General features: G+C 39.1%; 1 protein-coding gene across 1 annotated transcript in view; it reads right to left on the reverse strand.

Annotated features, from left to right (window-relative positions):
* Positions 1-19595, reverse strand: part of TRHDE (thyrotropin releasing hormone degrading enzyme) — a 363943-nt gene that overhangs the window by 336149 nt on the left and 8199 nt on the right. Inside the window, exon 2 of the mRNA XM_026500012.4 lies at positions 16790-17063. Coding sequence (XP_026355797.1) covers positions 16790-17063 — 274 coding nt within the window. The remainder of the gene's footprint in view (positions 1-16789; positions 17064-19595) is intronic.

Consider the following 19595-nt stretch of genomic DNA (forward strand, 5'->3'; position numbering starts at 1 on the left):
TATCCTCTCAAACCTGAGACCCTATATCTGAAGGTTTGGGTTCATCAAGTCTAGAGTAATGCCCAGAAATGTGATTCTGAGAAACAGTCACCAGGTGATTCAGATATGCACCTGTACTTTAAGAACCACGGCTGTAGAGCCTCCACGAAGCACCATACCTCTAGAATATGAAAAGTAAATGAACATCTATCGAACAGTACATTGGAAACTCTTCAAACTGAACAACGTGCATGCTATCCGAAAACAGCCAAACACTACCTGACTATAGAGCACAGTATGAAAGTGCCTTCTCATTTGTTCTTTCTACATGATGAGCTCATTTTCTTGAATTATGAAAATCTTTGTCTCTTAATCCTTCTGTTTCCCATCCAGAACCTCAAAGTCTCTAATGGTGCATTCTCAATTTCCTCCCATGGCCTTTGTGTGCACATCCATCTACAGAAGTAGGCGGGTATCAGTGAGTGAAATAAGTCTTGATGAGTCCTCCGTCACCTCTTGAATACATGCACCAGGTTGGCTACACACTTCGGGATGGAGTCATCTCCATGCCTTTTATATAGGCTCATCAACCACCAAGTCATTCTTCTAGAGTAAAGATTCTCGATCACGGTGATGTTGCACATTTGACAGCATCTGGAGACATTTTTGGTCATCGCAACTGGAGGTGCTACCAGCCTTGAGCAAGGCGAGTCCAGGGATGCTGCTGAGCATCTCAGAATGCACAGGACAGACCCTCACAACAGAGAACTACCCAGTCCAAAATCAACAGTGTCGAGGTTGAGAAATTGTTCAGAAGGATGTTGAAGGAATCCCTCCCCCTATAGATCTGTGTTGAGACTACCCAAAATACACAATCCCTAAGAAGCATCTCACACCAAACTAGAAAATCAGCTCCATGAAGAGAGAAGCCATGTTTCTCGTGCACACACCCCTGTGTCTGCCGTGTAGACTTGAATCTTAACATCCGTGAGACAGTATGTGGAGCAGTGAGGAATGCAGGCTTTGCAGTCAGACCACCTGAGCTTGAGCCCCCACTCCAGCATTTAATACTGAGTTACAATGGATAAGTGACGCCATCTCTCTGAGCCTCTTATTCCCTCATGTGCAGATGACAAAAAATACTGTGATGGAAACTTCTTAATCGCATTGTCATAAGGATTAAATTAGATAATCCGTGTAAAGTTCTCAGAACAGTATCTGACACATAATGCAGGATTAATAAAATTATGCTATTTTAAAATAAAATAACTAATTTGCTGAATGAATGAATAATTTTACAATGCTCCAATAATGCAGAAAATCTCCTCCTTTCTGTCTTTTAACCTACACTCCTTTGCCCTCCACCCCACCTTTTATTGTAATCTTATAACTAACAGGATATCACTTTATTTTTTATATGTGGACAAAGACGACAGACACAGACACTTCTTTAATTCTGGTTTAATTCTCCACGTCTTCAAATACTTTTCTCTCCCTGTTTTCTTCCTGAGAGCAATAATTCTTCCATACACCTAGAAAGATTCCATCTTCCCCCAAATGACAGAAGCATAGAAAAACATCCATCCCTCACACCCATCTCACCTCCTCTAAAAATAAGGTTATAAGTTACTTGCACGATTTTGGTAATCGCAAGAAAAATAAACATTACACATTTTTCAGCATTTCTCACAGTGCCATGATGCTGGGGTGTTGAGACGTATGGCAATGCTTCTGGTCTTCCCCTCTAAACAATCCTCTTTTTTGTAGACTGTCTTTTTTAAGGTGTTCCCACAAAGGTTCCCATGTTAACCTTCAGTTCTCTTCCTTCCCGCACGCCATCTAGCCTGCTCACTAGTGAGACACAAACATAGAGACTCATCTGTAGAGGTGGCCATGCACTGAGCGTCCTTCTGTGTCCAACACTCTGAGGCACACTTCACTTCCATTATTTCTTTAAGCTTCTCAGAAGCATTAGAAGGCATATGTTGTTAACCCCATTCTATAGAACAGACTATAGCTCCAGTGAAGAAACCTGCCCTAGTAAATGCAGGAAATCCAAAATCCAATCCTGAGCACCAAATACCAACGCTACTTCCACCACCCTTCTTTTCCCAGCCTGCACTGGACTCCTGTACGGCCTCCCAGAAAACACACATCATGTAAGAGAATCCCTTCACTCTCGGGTGATTCTTCCACACAGCATTATTTTACTCACCTGCTGTTCACATTGCCTCTCCTGAAGGGAAGGCAAAAAGGACTGCCTCCACCAGAAGCATCTCGTGTATTTCCACAGAGGCCCTTCTGATGGAAGTGCTCATTGTCTAATGAATTACTGAAGAAGAAAAAAAAATAAGAACACTCGCCCATTCAGATGAAGAGATCCTGTTTCAAATGATTATTTTTCCCCATGTGAAATGCTGAGACACACTTCTGCATTAATTCCAGGCATGTGTGGAGATAACCTAACTTTCAGCCTGACTTGCCGTTTAAAAGATTTACATTTCATCAGAGAGACATGTATAATAAATTTGCCATATTAAAAAAAAAGAAAAAAGAACTCCGTATTTCTTCATTTTCTTTCACTGGCATGACAGGAGTGTGTAGTATTAAGTTGGAGGGGAAGAAAGAATGAAATGTCTCACTCTGGCCAGGCCTCAGCCTGAATCCAGAACTCTATGGGAAAAAGGGCAGAGAAGGTACGAGAGTAAGGTAAAGAATGCGGGGGAAAACTACCAGAAATCAGGGCACGCTACTGACGCGCCATCCTCCCAGTCAAGCGACCTAAAACTCTGAGGTTCTCTGATTCACTTTTATCTATTCTTCTGTCACCCAAATCAAGACACTTGTTAAGGCTTTTCAATTTTTCCTCCAAATGCATCTCCTATCATCCATGCTTCAAATATTTACTGAGTGACTGCTGTGAGCAAAGAATTGTGCTACACACCATGGAAGATACAGAATATGCTATACGTATCATTTCTCTGAGCTGCCCCAGAAAGTGTGTGTGTGTGTGTGCGTGTGCGTGTGTGTGTGATTATATGTGTAATATAGCATATGGGTGTGTTTGCCATTGACAACAGTTCTTCTCACAGATCTTGCAATCTAGTGAGAAAAGATGTGCAGAAGACAACAAAATGAATTCATTAGGACCATGATCCAAAGAGAATTATAACTGAAGGGCAATTACAGTTCAAAGAAGGGAAGGAATCTAGCTGCTCAAGGCTTCATGGAGGCAGTGAAACCTAAAACTGCCTTGAAGAACAGTTAAATTCTTGTGCTAGGGTAATTCTTCCTTGTTACACCAATATTCTTTAAAATTTTAATTCGGTAATTGAAGCACAGAGTTTTAGAGACTTATGGGGTATTTGTTTTAAAGATTTTATTTATTTATTTGAGAAAGAGATAGCACAAGCAGGGGGAGGGGTAGATGGACAAGCAGACTCCCCTCTGAGCATGGAGCTCAATGTGGGGCTTGAGCCCAAGACCTTGGGATCATAACCTGAGCTCAAGGCAGATGCTTAATCAACTGGACCACCCAGGCACCCCTAACAGAGTTATGTTGAAAGAAAGTTTCATTGTCATGTAAGAAACACATATGGACAGTCGCTGTATTTGGCTTTACAAAGTCTAAATCTTCATTACCCATGCTCAGTCATGACCTTCTATGGGGGGAAGCTGGGGGGCCTTTCAAAACTACAGGCTTCCTTACCCTCCAAAATTTTTGGCACAGGTCTTCAAAGACGAATATTTCTTTTTTTTTTTTTTTTTTAAGATTTTATTTATTTATGTGACAGAGAGACAGCCAGCGAGAGAGGGAACACAGCAGGCGAGTGAGAAAGGAAAAAGCAGGCTCCCAGCGGAGGAGCCCGATGTGAGACTCGATCCCGGAACGCCGGGATCACGCCCTAAGCCGAAGGCAGACGCTTTAACGACTGCGCTACCCAGGCGCCCCAAAGACGAATATTTCTTAAACTTCACATTTATCATGTCATTTCCTTACCCTTTGTGGATCCTTATTTCTTTCCATTTCCAATCTAAACTGGTGTCTCTGGCCCCACTCTATCTATCTAATTTCACTTCCCACAATCCCACCTTGCATCTTCCTTGGGACCCATCTTCCTTGAATACAAGCTTCGGAGCTCAACTGCCTGGGTCTGAATGCTGGCTCTGCCACTGTGAGCCACGTGACCATGGGCAAGTTCAGTATTCCATCTCCTGGTGCATCACTTTTTTCATCTAGAAAATGGGAATAATAATTCTTGCCTCAAAGCATTAAATGAAGTATTAAACGAAATGATACTTAGAACAGTGCCCAACAGCTGGTCAGTACTCCATAAGGGATTTGTCTGCTGTTTTTGCTTACAGGATATACTTTCTCCTTTCTTGATAATGTCATACTATTTTCCCTTTGAAAAACTCCCCAGATTCCATCTGCCCTGAGAGATGTGTTGATGAAGGAACACCAGCATCTGCATCATCCCTAGAAGTGGGCACTCTATTCAGGCAAAAGAAATTGCTCTTTCTCCTGAGAATTTGAGGACTACAGCTAAAACAATCTGATGACAGTACCCTGAGAAGATTCTTAATTGGTATGCCATCTAGATCCTCAAAGCTATTCTTCTCAAGACCTAATTCTTTAATTCTTCCTTTCTGTGAGCTGTCCAGAATCTACCATTGATTTTCTCTTTTGCTTAAGTTTTCCTGAGTTGCTCTCAGATATTTGCAACCAACTACCTGATATATTAATCTTCTCACTCTGAAGAAAACCCCACGGTCTTTCCTTCCTTAGACGTTCTCTTCACCTCACAAAGCAGGCTCTCTAATTTGCCTTCCACCTACCCATATCCACCCATCCCTCAAGACTCAATACTTTTCAATAATTATCTGCGCCCTCATTGATTTTCTTCTCTGTCCTTCAACATCTAGCATACCATGAATTTACCTTTCCTTTATAAAATAGTGCCTATTACCATCCAGCGTATGGTTGCCTGTTTACCTTGTCTCATCAACTGGCTTCTAAACCCTTTGGAAACAAAATCTATACCTTACACATTGGTTTATGTGCAGTATTTAACATGGTGCTAAGTCCAGAGATGACATTGGGTATCTATTTGCTTACTAATTAAGGTTAATCAGGAAAGTTTAGAATTTTCCCTCTCCTTGTCAGTCAAAGTCTTACATCTAAGTGAACTTCTTATGAATTCTGCTCAACGTCTCTCTTTGATCTTAAGCATGCCATAATTTTCCAAATGCCAATAGTTCATTATTGAACACAGTTGCTCAATACATATTTGTGAATGGATAAAGAAATGCTTTTCTATGATTCTTAAGAAATATAACAAGAAATAAGTCATTTTCAGTGCTGTGTGAATAGTACATATGGGTAATGATTGATTTTAGGCATTCACCAGTTCCTCCCCAAATCAAACCTAATCAGAAAGCAGCATCTCACAGACCTAGCGAATTTCCTTTCTGCCATCTGGTTGAAGAGGAAATCAAGAAACATTAAGTAGGTGGCAGTAGCTAAGGACAGACAGTACTATTAGCACCATGATGCCTTCTTCCATTCTGAATATTCACTTTTATATCCAACTGAATACAAGGGCCTTGCAGGCCTGCCTTTGATTCTTTAGCAAAGAGTATTTCTCTTTATTTCCTGTAAGTTCCATCTCCAGAAATATTAATATATCTCAACCAAATATCCTAGTCTTTCTAAAATTTGATCTTAAGTCCTATAAGAATCGTTTGAATCTGAGTTACATCAACCTTTAGAATATGATTTTGTTTCACCATTTGTTTTAGATCATGGTTACCCAGAGATTTTTCTCTAGACTGTGGCACATTTTGTGTCTGAGACTAAATGCAAAAGTTTGGCTCCTTTTTCATGTCAGCCACAATCTAAGCGACGGTACTTGTTTGTCCTACATCCAATTACTGCCTGCTCCTTGATCCTTAGGAAGGTTGATCTAGACTGGCACAGCAGCTTTAATCAAACAGGAAGACAGACCCTGGTCAGGTAAATAATGGGAAAAAGGAACTGAGAGTCTTTTAGCAACAATGATAAGACATTTTATATTATCCCCATGTTTCAACAGAAAGCTCCTGATATGATCTGAAGCCCTCCCAAGCTCAAATCCTTTAATGGTTACTTCTGCTTAAAGGATAAAATCAAAACTCCTTAACATGACTTACAAATCCCTTCATGATCTGGCCCCTGCATAAATCTCCTACCACTTCTCTCCTCAATATTACACAATATTCTATCTACCTCTTTTACTCAAAACAGTCCTTTAAGTACAAGTCCTAGAGGCACCTGGGTGGCTCAGTCGGTTAAGCCTCTGCCTCTTGATTTTGGCTTAGGTCATGATGTCATGGTTGTGGGATCGAGCCCCTCGCATCAGGCTCCGCACTCAGTAGGGAGTCTGCTTGAGATTTTTTCTCTCCTCCCTTTCTCCTCCTGCCCCTCCCCCCACTCGTGCATGCTTACTCTCTCTCTCAAATAAATAATTAAAAAAAAAATGAATCCCTCTTTATAAAAAAATAAAAAAAACAAAGTAAAAATCCTAAAGAACTAGAAGGAAAAAGAATAAGGAAGATCAAAAAATAACAGTAATGAATCTGAAGCTAGAAGGAAAGTAGACAGCAAAGAAAAGAAAATTCTTTTATGTTATCAGATTACATGCTACTACTTAGATATGTGGGCACCGTATCTAAAAACTACTGAATTGGTGGTGGCCTCTGCTGTGAAAATCCTAGCAGGAAGACTGGGAGAAGGAAGATCACAGCCAAATCACCCTCCCCTTTAACAAAGAGAGTAGTGGACCTCCCTATGTACCAGGCAATCTATCACACGCACAATCAAGAATAAACATACTACAACCATGAATACTCTACACTGACTAAATTATTCTGTTCTGTAGGTTTATTATTTTTTTTTTTACTTCAAGCTTTTCCTGTAGCTTCTATTAGCCTCTTCAATATGTAGACTCTTAAACCTCAGGACAGTTGATAAATTGTGGATTGTATAACAAAACCCATTATCATCCATCACTGAAGTCACCAGCAGCCCAGGCCAGCCACCAGGGGATGGATATTTGCTGAGGCACACTCCATTACACCAACATTCCAATGGAAACTTTGGGGCAAGATAGTTCTATAAGCTCCTCCATTAACTAAATTCTGCCTTCTCAGTTCTCTCCCTCTTCTGTTAACACGTCCCTTCAGTCTACCATTCCACCCTCTTTGTAAGTAATCCTTATTATCAACAGCTCTTATCCTTTACACAAACCCTGGACACCCACCACTTCGGCCCACATTCTTATCCTTATTTAGATCTGTTCTCATCCACCCTCAGAGCCAGAGAGAGACATGAGCACTCCTAGCTCCTCAATGGTGATCTTACACCACTATTCCTCCACTTCCTTTAAAAAAAAAACTCTCTTCTTTTGGAGTTCATGGCTTTCACCGATCTTCTTCCACATCTATGCATCTAGGTGTTACTCACACTTCAAGAATCTGAAGTCTGGCATAGTTTTCTTGCCACATTCTCAAGGATTCCCCCTTAGTGTTTCTGATGTTTGCTCCAATATGGCCCCACAGGTCTCTGTTCCCTCCATGATTGTATCTTCAGTCCTCTTCATCCACCCAACTTTGCAATTACAGGCTTACAACTCTTTCAACTCATCCCGAAATCTGAAACCCCCCTCTCTATCCCAGACCATCTTTCCACCTTACTCCCTTTATCATTCCATACCTACCTTTTATTCTCACAGTCACTTCTATTCGTCAACTGTCCCAATCCATTTCCACAAACATCACTCCCATTGTGGGTTCTCTTGCCTTTCTGCCTCCTTGGACACCATGGCCTATGATTTCAACAGTGCTTTTGTGATCACTCTTTTACTGTTACCCTCGTGACTACTGGCCTTGTGTGCCTCATCAGTGTCCCGGACGGAATCTTCCCACATCTGTTTTCTCTATTCCTGTTCCTGGGTTCTTGAAACAGAAAGGTACAGATCAGTTTTGGCTATTTCCCCTACAAAGACCAGCCATTAAATACCAAGTAGCCATTGGCTACTGTCTGGGATCTTTTTTGATCTCCTCCTATAGATTCAGCTATCCTGTATCTAAAAATCACCTGTAGTAGGCTCTGCATAGATGTATTTTCTTATCCCTTCCATAACTAGCACTATTAAAAACGGTCTACAATCACTGCATGCATTTCTTCACTCTATACTCACTTAGCAAAACTTATCAGCTTCATTCCTGCCACAGTAATGAAATTTAAGAAGGTTCATCAATTAAATTATTTTTCTTTGTACGTTTTCAAACTCCTTGGCTCCAGTAAACTCCTGATCTGTCCACATAGCTTGCTGACAAGACTGCAGACCTGGCTCAAGCATATCTCTCATGCAGGAGAGGTGAGCTGGGTGTTACAATCCCAAGGCAGGCACCCACAGGACAGCCAACCTAGGTCTACCTCACTGGCAAGCCCAGTTATCACCAGCCAATCAACAACACTCAGGAACTTTGCTTTCGTCATCGAGGACAGAGATAATCCCCAGTCCTTCAGTATATAAGAGCCACCCCATTTCTCCTCCCCTATACTAGATCCTCCAGAACCTAGACTCTGCTCTTAATTCAATTCCCTGTCTGGCAGTAAAAATTTGCCCCTCTCTTTAACAACGCTTTTCACCTACATGTTGCTACACAGTGCCTAAAAATGAACGATATCTGTATTATAACTTTTGCTATTTATATTTTGATATTAGTCAAACTTATTTTTCACAAATTTTCATGTCATGTATTAACCAAAAGGTTTTGGAAAACCCCTGACATTGTGACTTCTCCGAAGGGAATTCACTCATTTACATGTTCAATGGACTTTCACCGAGTACCTATCATTTTCTAGGTGCTGAATCTTACAAAGATGAAAAAGATATGGCATCTGCCTCCAGAGAGATCACAGTCTAGAGGAGCAAAGAGCCCAGCAAGAAAGGGCTATGAACAGGGAGATAATGACTATAAGAGATGAGTTTACAAAACATTCTAGGAGTAAAGAGGAGGAGGATGACTCTCTCTTATCGGGGTCACTTGGAAGCCTCTATTTGTCTTCCTTAATTGACTGTAATCTAACTCTTTTATTACTATTTTTCTTTCTTGATGGGCACTTATTGTATTTGTAATGCAATCTAGACAGAATGTCTAATGACAAAAGATCTCCTACTATTAACATGAATTTTTTTCGAACTGGCATTTGTGCTTGGAGCATATTAACCTACACTTGCACTTCTCTTGTTAAAATGAGACCTAAGTTTTATTCTCAGTAGGAAACCACACAAAATGATCCCATGTTTTAAGTGTGTATATACAATATCATCACTAGAACTCTAGCACCAGAAATGTGTATCACATGTATCTCTGTGTATATTTTCCTGGGTGTGAGTATTTGTAATATTTATCACTACTATAAATTTTGTGTATCCCTCTTGTGGTGGTCAGTGCACAAAATAAAACTAAAAAATACATTTGCGGCACTTGCAGTAAATTTTTCCCAGCATGCCTTCCCTAGAAACTCTCCTTCTTTGCAACACACCCTCCCATCCATGAGGTAGAGCAGAAGACGCCATGTTCCTATGATGTGACTCCACGTGTGTACTGTCTAGACACAGTGACCAGAGATGATCACATGACCCAAACAGGGGCAATCAATAATACTCCCTGTGAGTCTGGGAGTTTATAAAGGTCACTTTCCCTCTTGGGTCCTCCATGGCAATACACAAAACTCGGGAACTTTTGGTGGCAATATTACACCACATCAATCAAAGAACAGAAGTCTGTCCACAGTGAGAAAGCAAAGCAGAAGCAGCACTGATGAGGACCTTGCATAGGATTCCCAAGTTTTTCACAGGGCTCCAAGCCCCAGTTCTATCCCTGACCTGGGATGCCTTGAGATATCCCAATACCTTTCTACTAAATTTTCCTTTTTGCTTAAGCTCAAATTGAGTTTTTATAACTTGCTAATAAGAGAATGCTGACAAATAAAGTTGTACATACACAGTTATAATAGGATGAACAGATCACTTGGGCAGTATAGACTGTGCATCCCAAGAGACTGGCCAACAAAAATGAAAACCCTCACTGGCTGCAATAGCCAATTCAGAATACACAGTGAATCTGGAACACAGAAACATTCTATTATATCACATTCTTGACTCTTTGCTCTTGTGCTTCCCCAATGTTTACTTATTGCTATCTTTTGTCCCTCACCAAGTCCTACCAATTCTTCCTTTAAAATGCCTTTCATATCTATACTACCCTATCCATTTATACTATAAGGACTCTAGTCCAGAGTTTCTTAGGTAAATGGGACCCTAACCCCACTCTCCTCATGTCCACATATTTTCCATGCTTTTCTCAGGCAGATTATAAAACTTATAAATGTCATTACCCCAGCTTTTAAATTTTCAGTGGCTCTTCTTGTTAACTGAACAAAATCTTAAAACTTAGCCAGGTATCAAGCTCTTTCACAGTCCAGTTTCCATCTACCTATCAAACTTCTATATCCCTACTCCCTTCTAGGATTTCCGATTATATTATCAATTTAATTGTCATCATCAGGGTGAGAACAATGTGTCAGGCACTGTGCATATGATTTTATAAACATAATCTCCTACACTACATATAACAACTCTGATGGTTTCAAAGGAGTCTGCAAATTCTTTGACACTATTCTCATTGAAAGATGGGGTCTACGTTCCCTTTGCTACAATCTGGGCCAAGCTAAGTTTGTTAATACAGTGCATTAAAAGTGCTACTGTTTAACTTCTTAGGCTTGGTGAGATAGCGCTTCCTTGCTAAAAGAAAGAGGGGGAAAAAAGATGGTGACTAATACAATCTATGTAACCATTTATAATGCAGTGAACAGGCAGTGTAAATCCCTCGGTACACTCACCTTTGGAGGCCTGAAGCACCAGTAATGAGTTTGACAACTTTAGGCCACAATGCTGCAAGGTAGCTCGGGCCACATGGAGAGACCACTCGTGGATGCTCCAGATGAGAGCCCCAACTAAGGGGCCAGAATCAGCCAACATCAAGTAAAGACACTTAGTAAAGATGCCCCCAGATGATTCTGGCTCCCAGCTGTCGAGTCACTCCTGCTATCCAGCCCTTCCAGCTAGGGCACTGTAGAGCAGAGTCCTCCCCTGCTCTATACCGCCCATGCTCAGGATGCACAGAATCCAGAGGCATAAGAAATGGTTGTTTTTTTATTGCTAAGTTTCACAGTGGTTTCTAATTTAGCAATACCTATTGGGACCAATTTTCGTACCTGGAAGTACAGTATTGCCATAGCAAACGACTTAAAACATGAGGTGCCGGCTTTGGGACTGGACTGCGCGTGACAGTGAACAATCACTGAGAGGATCCTGTTTCAGAAGCTTTATGGCTTTAAGGAAGCTGTTGGTGGCAGCACGAAGGGTATTAAGGTAAATGGTATTGGAAGCTGAGAGAAAGGGGTCCGCTGTCACGTAGTAGAAACAAGTCTGGCAACACTGCTGCCTGTAATGCTATGGAAAATAAGAAATATAACCATTAAACTATATTTTCTAGCTCAGAAGACGTTCAAGCAGAATACGGAAGGTGCCACCAACGCCTTCTCTCTGGCCATAAAAAATCCAAAACAGGAGAGATGAGCTTAAGAACAAACTGTCCAGTTTCCAAGCAAAATTTGGAATAGGACTTACTGAGCTTGAAATTAAAACTCCTCTCCTTCCCAGCCTCTCCAGATGGCAAAAGATTCTCAAAGTAAGAAATGGACTCAGGGAGGAAAAATATAGGTCACTGTCAGGAAAAGATGATCTAAAGATGAAGCCAAGGACTCAACTTCAGGAACTGTTAAGACTTCAGACACTTTTAAAGTGATGCCCTTCAAACCTTTTCAAACAGACAAAAGGTTTTCTAAAAACATAAAGGTTGTGTCTTGTGAACCTTCTCTGTTCAGTAACAGAGCATCTAAGAGTGTTATGAGCATAATTTTACAAATCCTCATGGTAGACAAAGGCTCAGATTAAAGAGACCCATGGTTTAGTTTTGTCTAATGGAATGGATATAACTTGATACCCCAAAAGTCAAGTTTTTTCAAAAATAATTATACCTGGTGGTGCCTGGGTTAGCATCTCAATCGGTTAAGCGTCTGCCTTTGGCTCACATCATGATCCTGGAGTCCTGGGATTGAGCCCCAAGTCAGGCTCCCTGATCAGTGGGGAGTCTGCTTCTCCCTCTGCCTCTCACCCCACTTGTGCTCTTTCTCACATTCTCTCTCTCTTAAAGAATTTTTTTAAAAAAAATAATTACACCTGTTTTGACTTAAAGCAACAGGGCCAATGCAAAAATAAATAAATAAGCCTTTGGACCCCTCATTTTTTACTGATAGGAAGCAAGCTGAGAAGGCTACTCAATTGCAAACACAAACTAATTTTTAATTACAAAAGAGAAGATGCCTTAAAAGTCAAAACTAACAGCCCAAATGATGGGGCCAAGTGCCAGGAAGGACAACTCACAGGGAACAGCACTAAGTCATAATTTTAAAATTGCCAACATGGGGGCGCCTGGGTGGCACAGCAGTTAAGCACCTGCCTTCGGCTCAGGGCGTGATCCCGGCATTATGGGATCGAGCCCCACATCAGGCTCCTCCGCTATGAGCCTGCTTCTTCCTCTCCCACTCCCCCTGCTTGTGTTCCCTCTCTCGCTGGCTGTCTCTATCTCTGTCAAATAAATAAATAAAATCTTTTAAAAAAATAAAAAATAAATAAAATAAAATTGCCAACATGTGCCCAGGTGGATTTCAGAACCGCTATGGGCCAGTGACTGCTATGTCCTCCCATTTTTTCCATTCTTGAATGGAAAGATCAATTGAAAAAAATCATATTCCCATCTTTCCATTGTCTGTTGGGGGAGAGAAGATAGATAACAGGTCTTTAGAGCAAGAGAAAACACATTCGAGAAACGAAATCCAAACAGTCTCATCTGCACCTAGACCTATATTAGATGGTTAGATCCTGGATCTCAGACTCCAGCCCAATGTTGTAATGCAGTGAAATCTACTGGTGAGTATATTTTATATGTGAGATGAATGTAAATAATTTGTGGCCTGAGAAACTACATACTGATTTGAAAACATGTCCACAAATTTTTTGACACTCCCTATCAAGAGGCAGAATATAAGCCCTCCTCCAGCAAATCAGAACCATCCTTAGTGACTTACCTGTACCCATTAGAATATAGCAGAAGTGATGATGTTTATGAACATAACAGCCATACACTCTGTCCCACAGATAGCCCTCTCTCTTTGTCTTTTCTTAGTAACGTTTGCCACCAAGGATTATATGCACACATGATCTGCTTTTCTAAGACCAAACCATCATTCAGGGTCATATTAAATCCCATTTCCTCTGTGAAGCACATCATTAGACTCCAGCCTTAGCAATTTCTCCCTCTTCTAGATGGTCTCGAACTTATTTTCTACAACTTTCATTTCACAATTAGTGAACACCAGTATCACTAAGACACAATTAGTGAATTTATTGCTTTTCTGAGGCATAGTCCTTGGCTACCCTCTTGAATTTTGTCCCTAGACAAGGGCTGAAAATCCAAATGCCTACAGAATGAAAGCAGGTAATATACAACAGTGAAGTTGACATGGTTCAAAAGAAAAAAGTGGTCTGAATTAGGTTACACAAGGAAGCAAAAGCTTCATGTAAATGGGTCAGCCACCATCCAGCTATAGCACCCTGAATTCCTTCATAGCAAATATTACCACCTGATACACATTTATTTGTTTATTGTCACTCTCACCTCATTAGAATGTAAGTTCCCTAAGAATAGGAACCTTGTTACTTTGTTTGCTGCTATATCCCCAGAGCCTAGAACAACACCTGACACTCAATCAGTAAATATTTACCAAAAGAAAAAATGAGTGAACAATTATTGCCAAGTGAAAAAATGAGCCCAGTGTCAAAAGATCTTCCCATTTTTCAAGAGAAGCCAGAAACAAATAATTTTATGTGCAATCTCTCAATTTCTAAATATCGACCATTAATTACAAAAATATTAAGCCATTTTAGGGATGGGTAAACAAAATACGTCTACCAGCTTGGAGCCATCTGAAAGATGCACGTGCAATCACTGTACCAGAGGGATCTTAGAGGTTTTTACCTTTCGAATTGCTTAGGACAGTGCCTTGCAAAGGGTAAAAAACTCGAGAATTAAATGATGATGCTTCAAATACACACGCTTGAGGCACCGTTACATTTCAGCTGTAAATTATTAAGATGCTACCCTAGTTACGCTCTCACATCTCAAAGAAGACGGCATCAGCTTCTGATCCAAAATGACCAAATTCCCATGACTGTCCCACCCCCCCCAAGATCCTAAACCTAAACTTCCACTCCTTCCAGCTGTTAAGAGTTCAGATATGTGATTCCTATGTGCTCCTCCCCAGTAATAAAGAGGAAATGCAATGGAAATAAAAATAGATTGAATATCGAAGGGGTGACCAAAAAAAAAGAACCAGGTTTTTAAACTATATTTCCACAGTTGATAAATAAGGGCTCCCAGTGGCAATTTTGTTTTCCTTTTTATTATCCTTAGTACTTTTAGATTATACAACTGAATAATTTTATTTCAGTTGACCTTTCGATGTTCTCTGGTAGCATGTTTTATCTTTTCTACATAAAAATTATTAAGTAGGAATTTTAAAATGTTTACTAATTACTTGGATTCTTAACTCTAATAAAAGTCACATCTAAATAATTAGAGTGTGTCTGGTTTTAAATATGGGTCACTTAGCAACAAGCTTAATTGTGTAGGGCTGAGAACACTTTTAAGATGCTTTAAAGAAAACATACTAGAAAAAACAGTTCCAGGGCGCCCTACACTGCAAGCTGATGCACAGCAAGCCAGCCATCAACTTTGGAAGACGTCAAAGTAAATGAGATGTCTTGGTCTTCCTTTCCTGTGTGGGTCCAACATGTATAGCCTTGAAGCAGCCATAGGAGACATCAACAAACATCAGAGGAACCCAACGTATGAAATGAATGCAAGTCCAGAAGAGCAAAATGTCTTCCGGCCCTCTATAGCCAGCATTTAGGACCTAATTTTAACGACTATGTAGATTAATTCATTATACACAGTTCTTCAATAATGGCACTAATTTTTTATGCAGGCAGATTTTACTTTTTAAATAGGTTCCACAGCGATTTAAATTGAAAGTAACACTGAGAAAAATTTATTTATGCAAACCTATTTTTCAATATTTAGGTTGTTATAGACCTATGAACTTCCTACAGAACAAGAATATGAATTTCTATTAACTCCTTTTGTTACATTCAAGCAATGCTGAATACGATGGCCACCGGATAGGGAGAATCATTACTTGAATTCTCTTACAGACATACGGCTGAAATGACGAAACAGAGTTCCCAGGGCACGTGGCAGGAAAGCCCAAAATTTGGGATCAGACCAACAAAAGTTTGCCTTGAAGCTCTACTACTTGTTTACTTTTTGACCCTGGGTAAGTTACTTAATCTCTTTAAACCTCAATTTACTTTATTCATCAGGAAAAACAAAATCATAATACTTTGCTTTACGGGTGACACAAAAACTAAAATATTTATTGTGTAAGCCATTGAAACGAGGAGGAAGTTGTTAACTCAGCATGGCCTGACCTGGCCTGACTAGAGCAATACAATAGCATGCCAAAGATGCTTAGAACACCTTGCTGTCACAAATGATAGTTATCACAGAAAGTCCAATTGATTCGTATTATAAATTAAATGCAGAGCATGACTTCTCCAGGCTTCCTACACATCATGCTCCCCTAAGAACGTATTTCTATACACTTGGGTGTTATGGGCTAAGAGAAGCTTTATAACCCCACAGAAATTCTAGCACACTGACAGAAGAACTCATGGACAAAAGTGTTCACTGAGCATTGTTGCTAATCTTTGAAAATCAGAGAAATTAAAATGTTTATCTACAGGAGGATGACAGATTTGGGTATCTTCACTCAACCCATTCTATTCAAATAAACCACAAAAACATAATTTTAAGCAAAAATTAAAATGAAATAAAAATAACTTACAGAATGATATCTATAATATAAACCACTTATATGAAATTTTAAAGCATGGCATCTATTGTAGAAATATATGTATACACACTTGGTAATGTATGATAATATGCACAGAAATGGCAAATATCAAATTCAGGACAGTAGTTATCTCTAAAGAAGGAGACAAGGCAATGAGATCAGGCAGGCACACACAGAGGGCTTCGACTCTATCCAATACGTTTTACTTTCTCAAACATTAAATTAGACTAGAGCAGAGATGGTAAAATGTTTAGTTTCTCTAGAGCTGGCTAGTAGGCTTGTGAAGTTTATTATATTATTCTTTACATTTTCTGGATATTTGAAATATTCACAATAAAAAGAAGTAGTTTTCCCGGTCATATAAATAAAAAGCAATTTCCCAAAGCAGACAACAGTTGTTTCAGAAATACTCAGAAGATGAAGAGGGACAGGGATGATGGGGATGCGGGAGGTGGTGAAAGGGACAAGAGGGCTGGGTATGGAAAAGACAGTCCTCTTTGACTCTAGAAACCAGGAAGATAATTTCCCGCCAAGGGTTAACAAAAGAACTTAGCTATATAAGACTTGAAGAGGATAAAAATGATTCATTATTAATCCAGAAATCAGATTACCACACAGTGTGTACATTATCTAAAAAATTTTTAAGCTTAAAATACTTACTGCAACCCCACTCTTGGTGGTAGTTTCTCTGTATGTAAAGTTGCAGATCGCCCAGGCTAAATAATATGTAGACATGAGAGGAGTCTGTGAAAAGTGATCCGTAACCCATCCATCTTCCTCAAACACGGAAGTTTCCACTGGCATATTGGATAAAGATAAATAGGTTGCTTGATGCTTGATGCTAATTTTGAAAGTAGCCTTGTAGATTGGCTCGTCAAAACAAGGAAACGCCTTTCTGGCATGTGTAGGCGAAAACTGAGTAACACCAAGGAACCTGGAAAAAAGAAAATGACGTTCTCAATTACATTTATGACTTAAGTTACAACCATTTTACATGCTTCTGCTGATAAAATAATATATTTTGCCGAATAACAAGGTACTTTTTTCTGAACCGAACTTAAGTTCATGAATAGCATGGAAGTATAATTCATATATATTTCCCCAACAATAAAAATTCTTCAGGGAAGTTTTTATCTCAAAGTAAATTCTCTAAACCTGGGCCAGCGCTTATTAGACAAAAACATTACACTTTACAGAAAAACAACTCACTGGCATCCCATTGGATGCCCACTGGAAAATAACAGTTCTCCTTTTTGGTATGCCCCCACTGTCTCCTCTAAAGGTGTACAAGTTAAGACGGTGAAACTAAAATCCAAAAGTCGCCATCAGATACATGTAGAATATAGACCATCAGTGGGAAACATCTGTGCCCTCAAATTTCAGCTACACGTAATCGGATTTTGTTAAGGACTCTGAAACCTGACAAAAGTTGGCCTAAACTCTCGCTTTTCAGCATTCTCAGCCATATCACCTTGGATGATTACTAAATTTCCATAAGGTTTAGGTGTTCATTGCTTGAAAGGAAATAATCAAGCCTAACGTTTAAAAAGTACTGTAAAGCTTAGTGGGGAGAAAGGATATAAAGTGCGTATCACTGTGAAAGATGAAGAGCAACCATCAGGCAGTTAATAAATGGCAGCCAGTCCATAAATGGCACCCACTGATCCACAATGGCTTTTAACCTTTCTTGGAGTGGTTTAACACGTTTATATTGAATAATCCAGAAAATATTTTTATGACTCATAATACGTATTTATTACATAAATTATAACTTTGATATTATTATGTTAATATAATACATGCAAATTTATATAATCAATACCTATATAATAAACATGTCAATGTGTATATATGTGTGAATATCTATCTAAAGTATATTTAATGCCCTCAAGTTTTCAGATCAAGCTGCAAAGTTGCATTTCATTAAAACTAACCAGAAGCAATCTCTACATTCTTTCAGTTATGGTTACAAATGAAAATACTCAAACTATGTACTTTAAGGACACTCTTTTAACTTGAAAAAGAAGCTATTATTTATGAAAACATTCATGACACAAATCAATTAAACTTTTCTGATAATACTAGTTACAAAACTCAATATAAGGCAAGTCAATACCAGACCCTTCATAAAATATTACTGAGTGCTGAAGTCATTTCTTTAAAAGACTCTTTCCCCCATAAGTAGTTCTGCCACCACTCCCCTCTCCATCATCCACAATGTTCATGGTTAATCTAACACGGCACACTTTCCCACTGAGCTCAAACTTGGCCTCAAAATTATTCTCAGCATAGCACTTCAGGCAGCTACTAGCAATCAATCTTATTGGCTATCCCTGGCTCAAACCATCAGATGTAAACGTTTATACCTTTTTAACATTATGAAGCTTACATTTATCATTGAGAGTCTACTTTTTTAAAAGTTAATTTTGAAATAGAGAAAAATAAGACATTCTAAAGATTAATTGTATACGTACTCACAGAAAGAGGATTTTGGGGAGTTATCTTGGAAACAGTACCAGGGTTGCTACATACCAGGCTTGGGTAACTGCTTGAGCCTATTTTTTCATTAGTAGAAGGAAAATAATAATGCTTTCTACGCTTTCCTTCCAAAGCTGTCGAGATGATAAAATGATATAATATATGGGAAAGAAGTTTTAACTACAAATCTTCAGACAAATTTAAGGTTAAAGTTGGAAGCAGTCTTAGAAACGAACTGTCCAGCTCTCATAAATTTCTAAAATGAAAAAGTAATTCCAGTTGGGTTAAGTGATTTGTCCAAAGTTACACTTGCAATTAGTGCAAAGCTTGGTCTAGAAATCACACTTTCTGCATCTGAGTAAAAAGTAATTATATTTCAAGAACAGTAAAATAATCTTTAGCCATAATTTATAAACAATGTTTTAAGTTGACTATTGGTAATAAAGGTTCTTCTTTCCAAAAATGCCAGTACATGGTAATATTTTTCCTTATGATTTTCTATTGATAGTAATATAGTTTTGTTTAAAGAAATGTCAGTACCTTCTAGTTAAAATGGACCCATTTACAATTTGCTCTTCACAATCTTTTGTCTTCCATAATGTTTTTGAATCTCATCTTTCCATCTTATTAATTGAAATGTCCACTGAGCTTGGTATTTCTTTTCTGAGCTGTTTAAAAGTTACCTACAGGATTCCATATACAGGTAAAAAATTGTTCCTTTTTAATTTTCAAGTATATGAGAACTCCAGTTCCACCACTGACAGACGTTGTCTGCTGTGTGTGAGCTTTCCACTATATTAGATACATGGTAGGTGTTGTTTTTTTTTTTTTTTTAAGATATAACCTTTTTTGTCCTTAAGGTCATGATAAGGTAGACAGCTAATAATATTGGGGGAAAAGTTCTACAAGAGTTCAACAGAAGGGTTGCAATTAGAATGTATTAGTCATTAAGTAAAAATTCAAAGGTGTCTGGCATTAAGTAATTAAT

The sequence above is a fragment of the Ursus arctos genome, unplaced genomic scaffold (assembly GCF_023065955.2).
Source record: "Ursus arctos isolate Adak ecotype North America unplaced genomic scaffold, UrsArc2.0 scaffold_21, whole genome shotgun sequence".
NCBI classification, from domain to species: Eukaryota; Metazoa; Chordata; class Mammalia; order Carnivora; family Ursidae; genus Ursus; species Ursus arctos.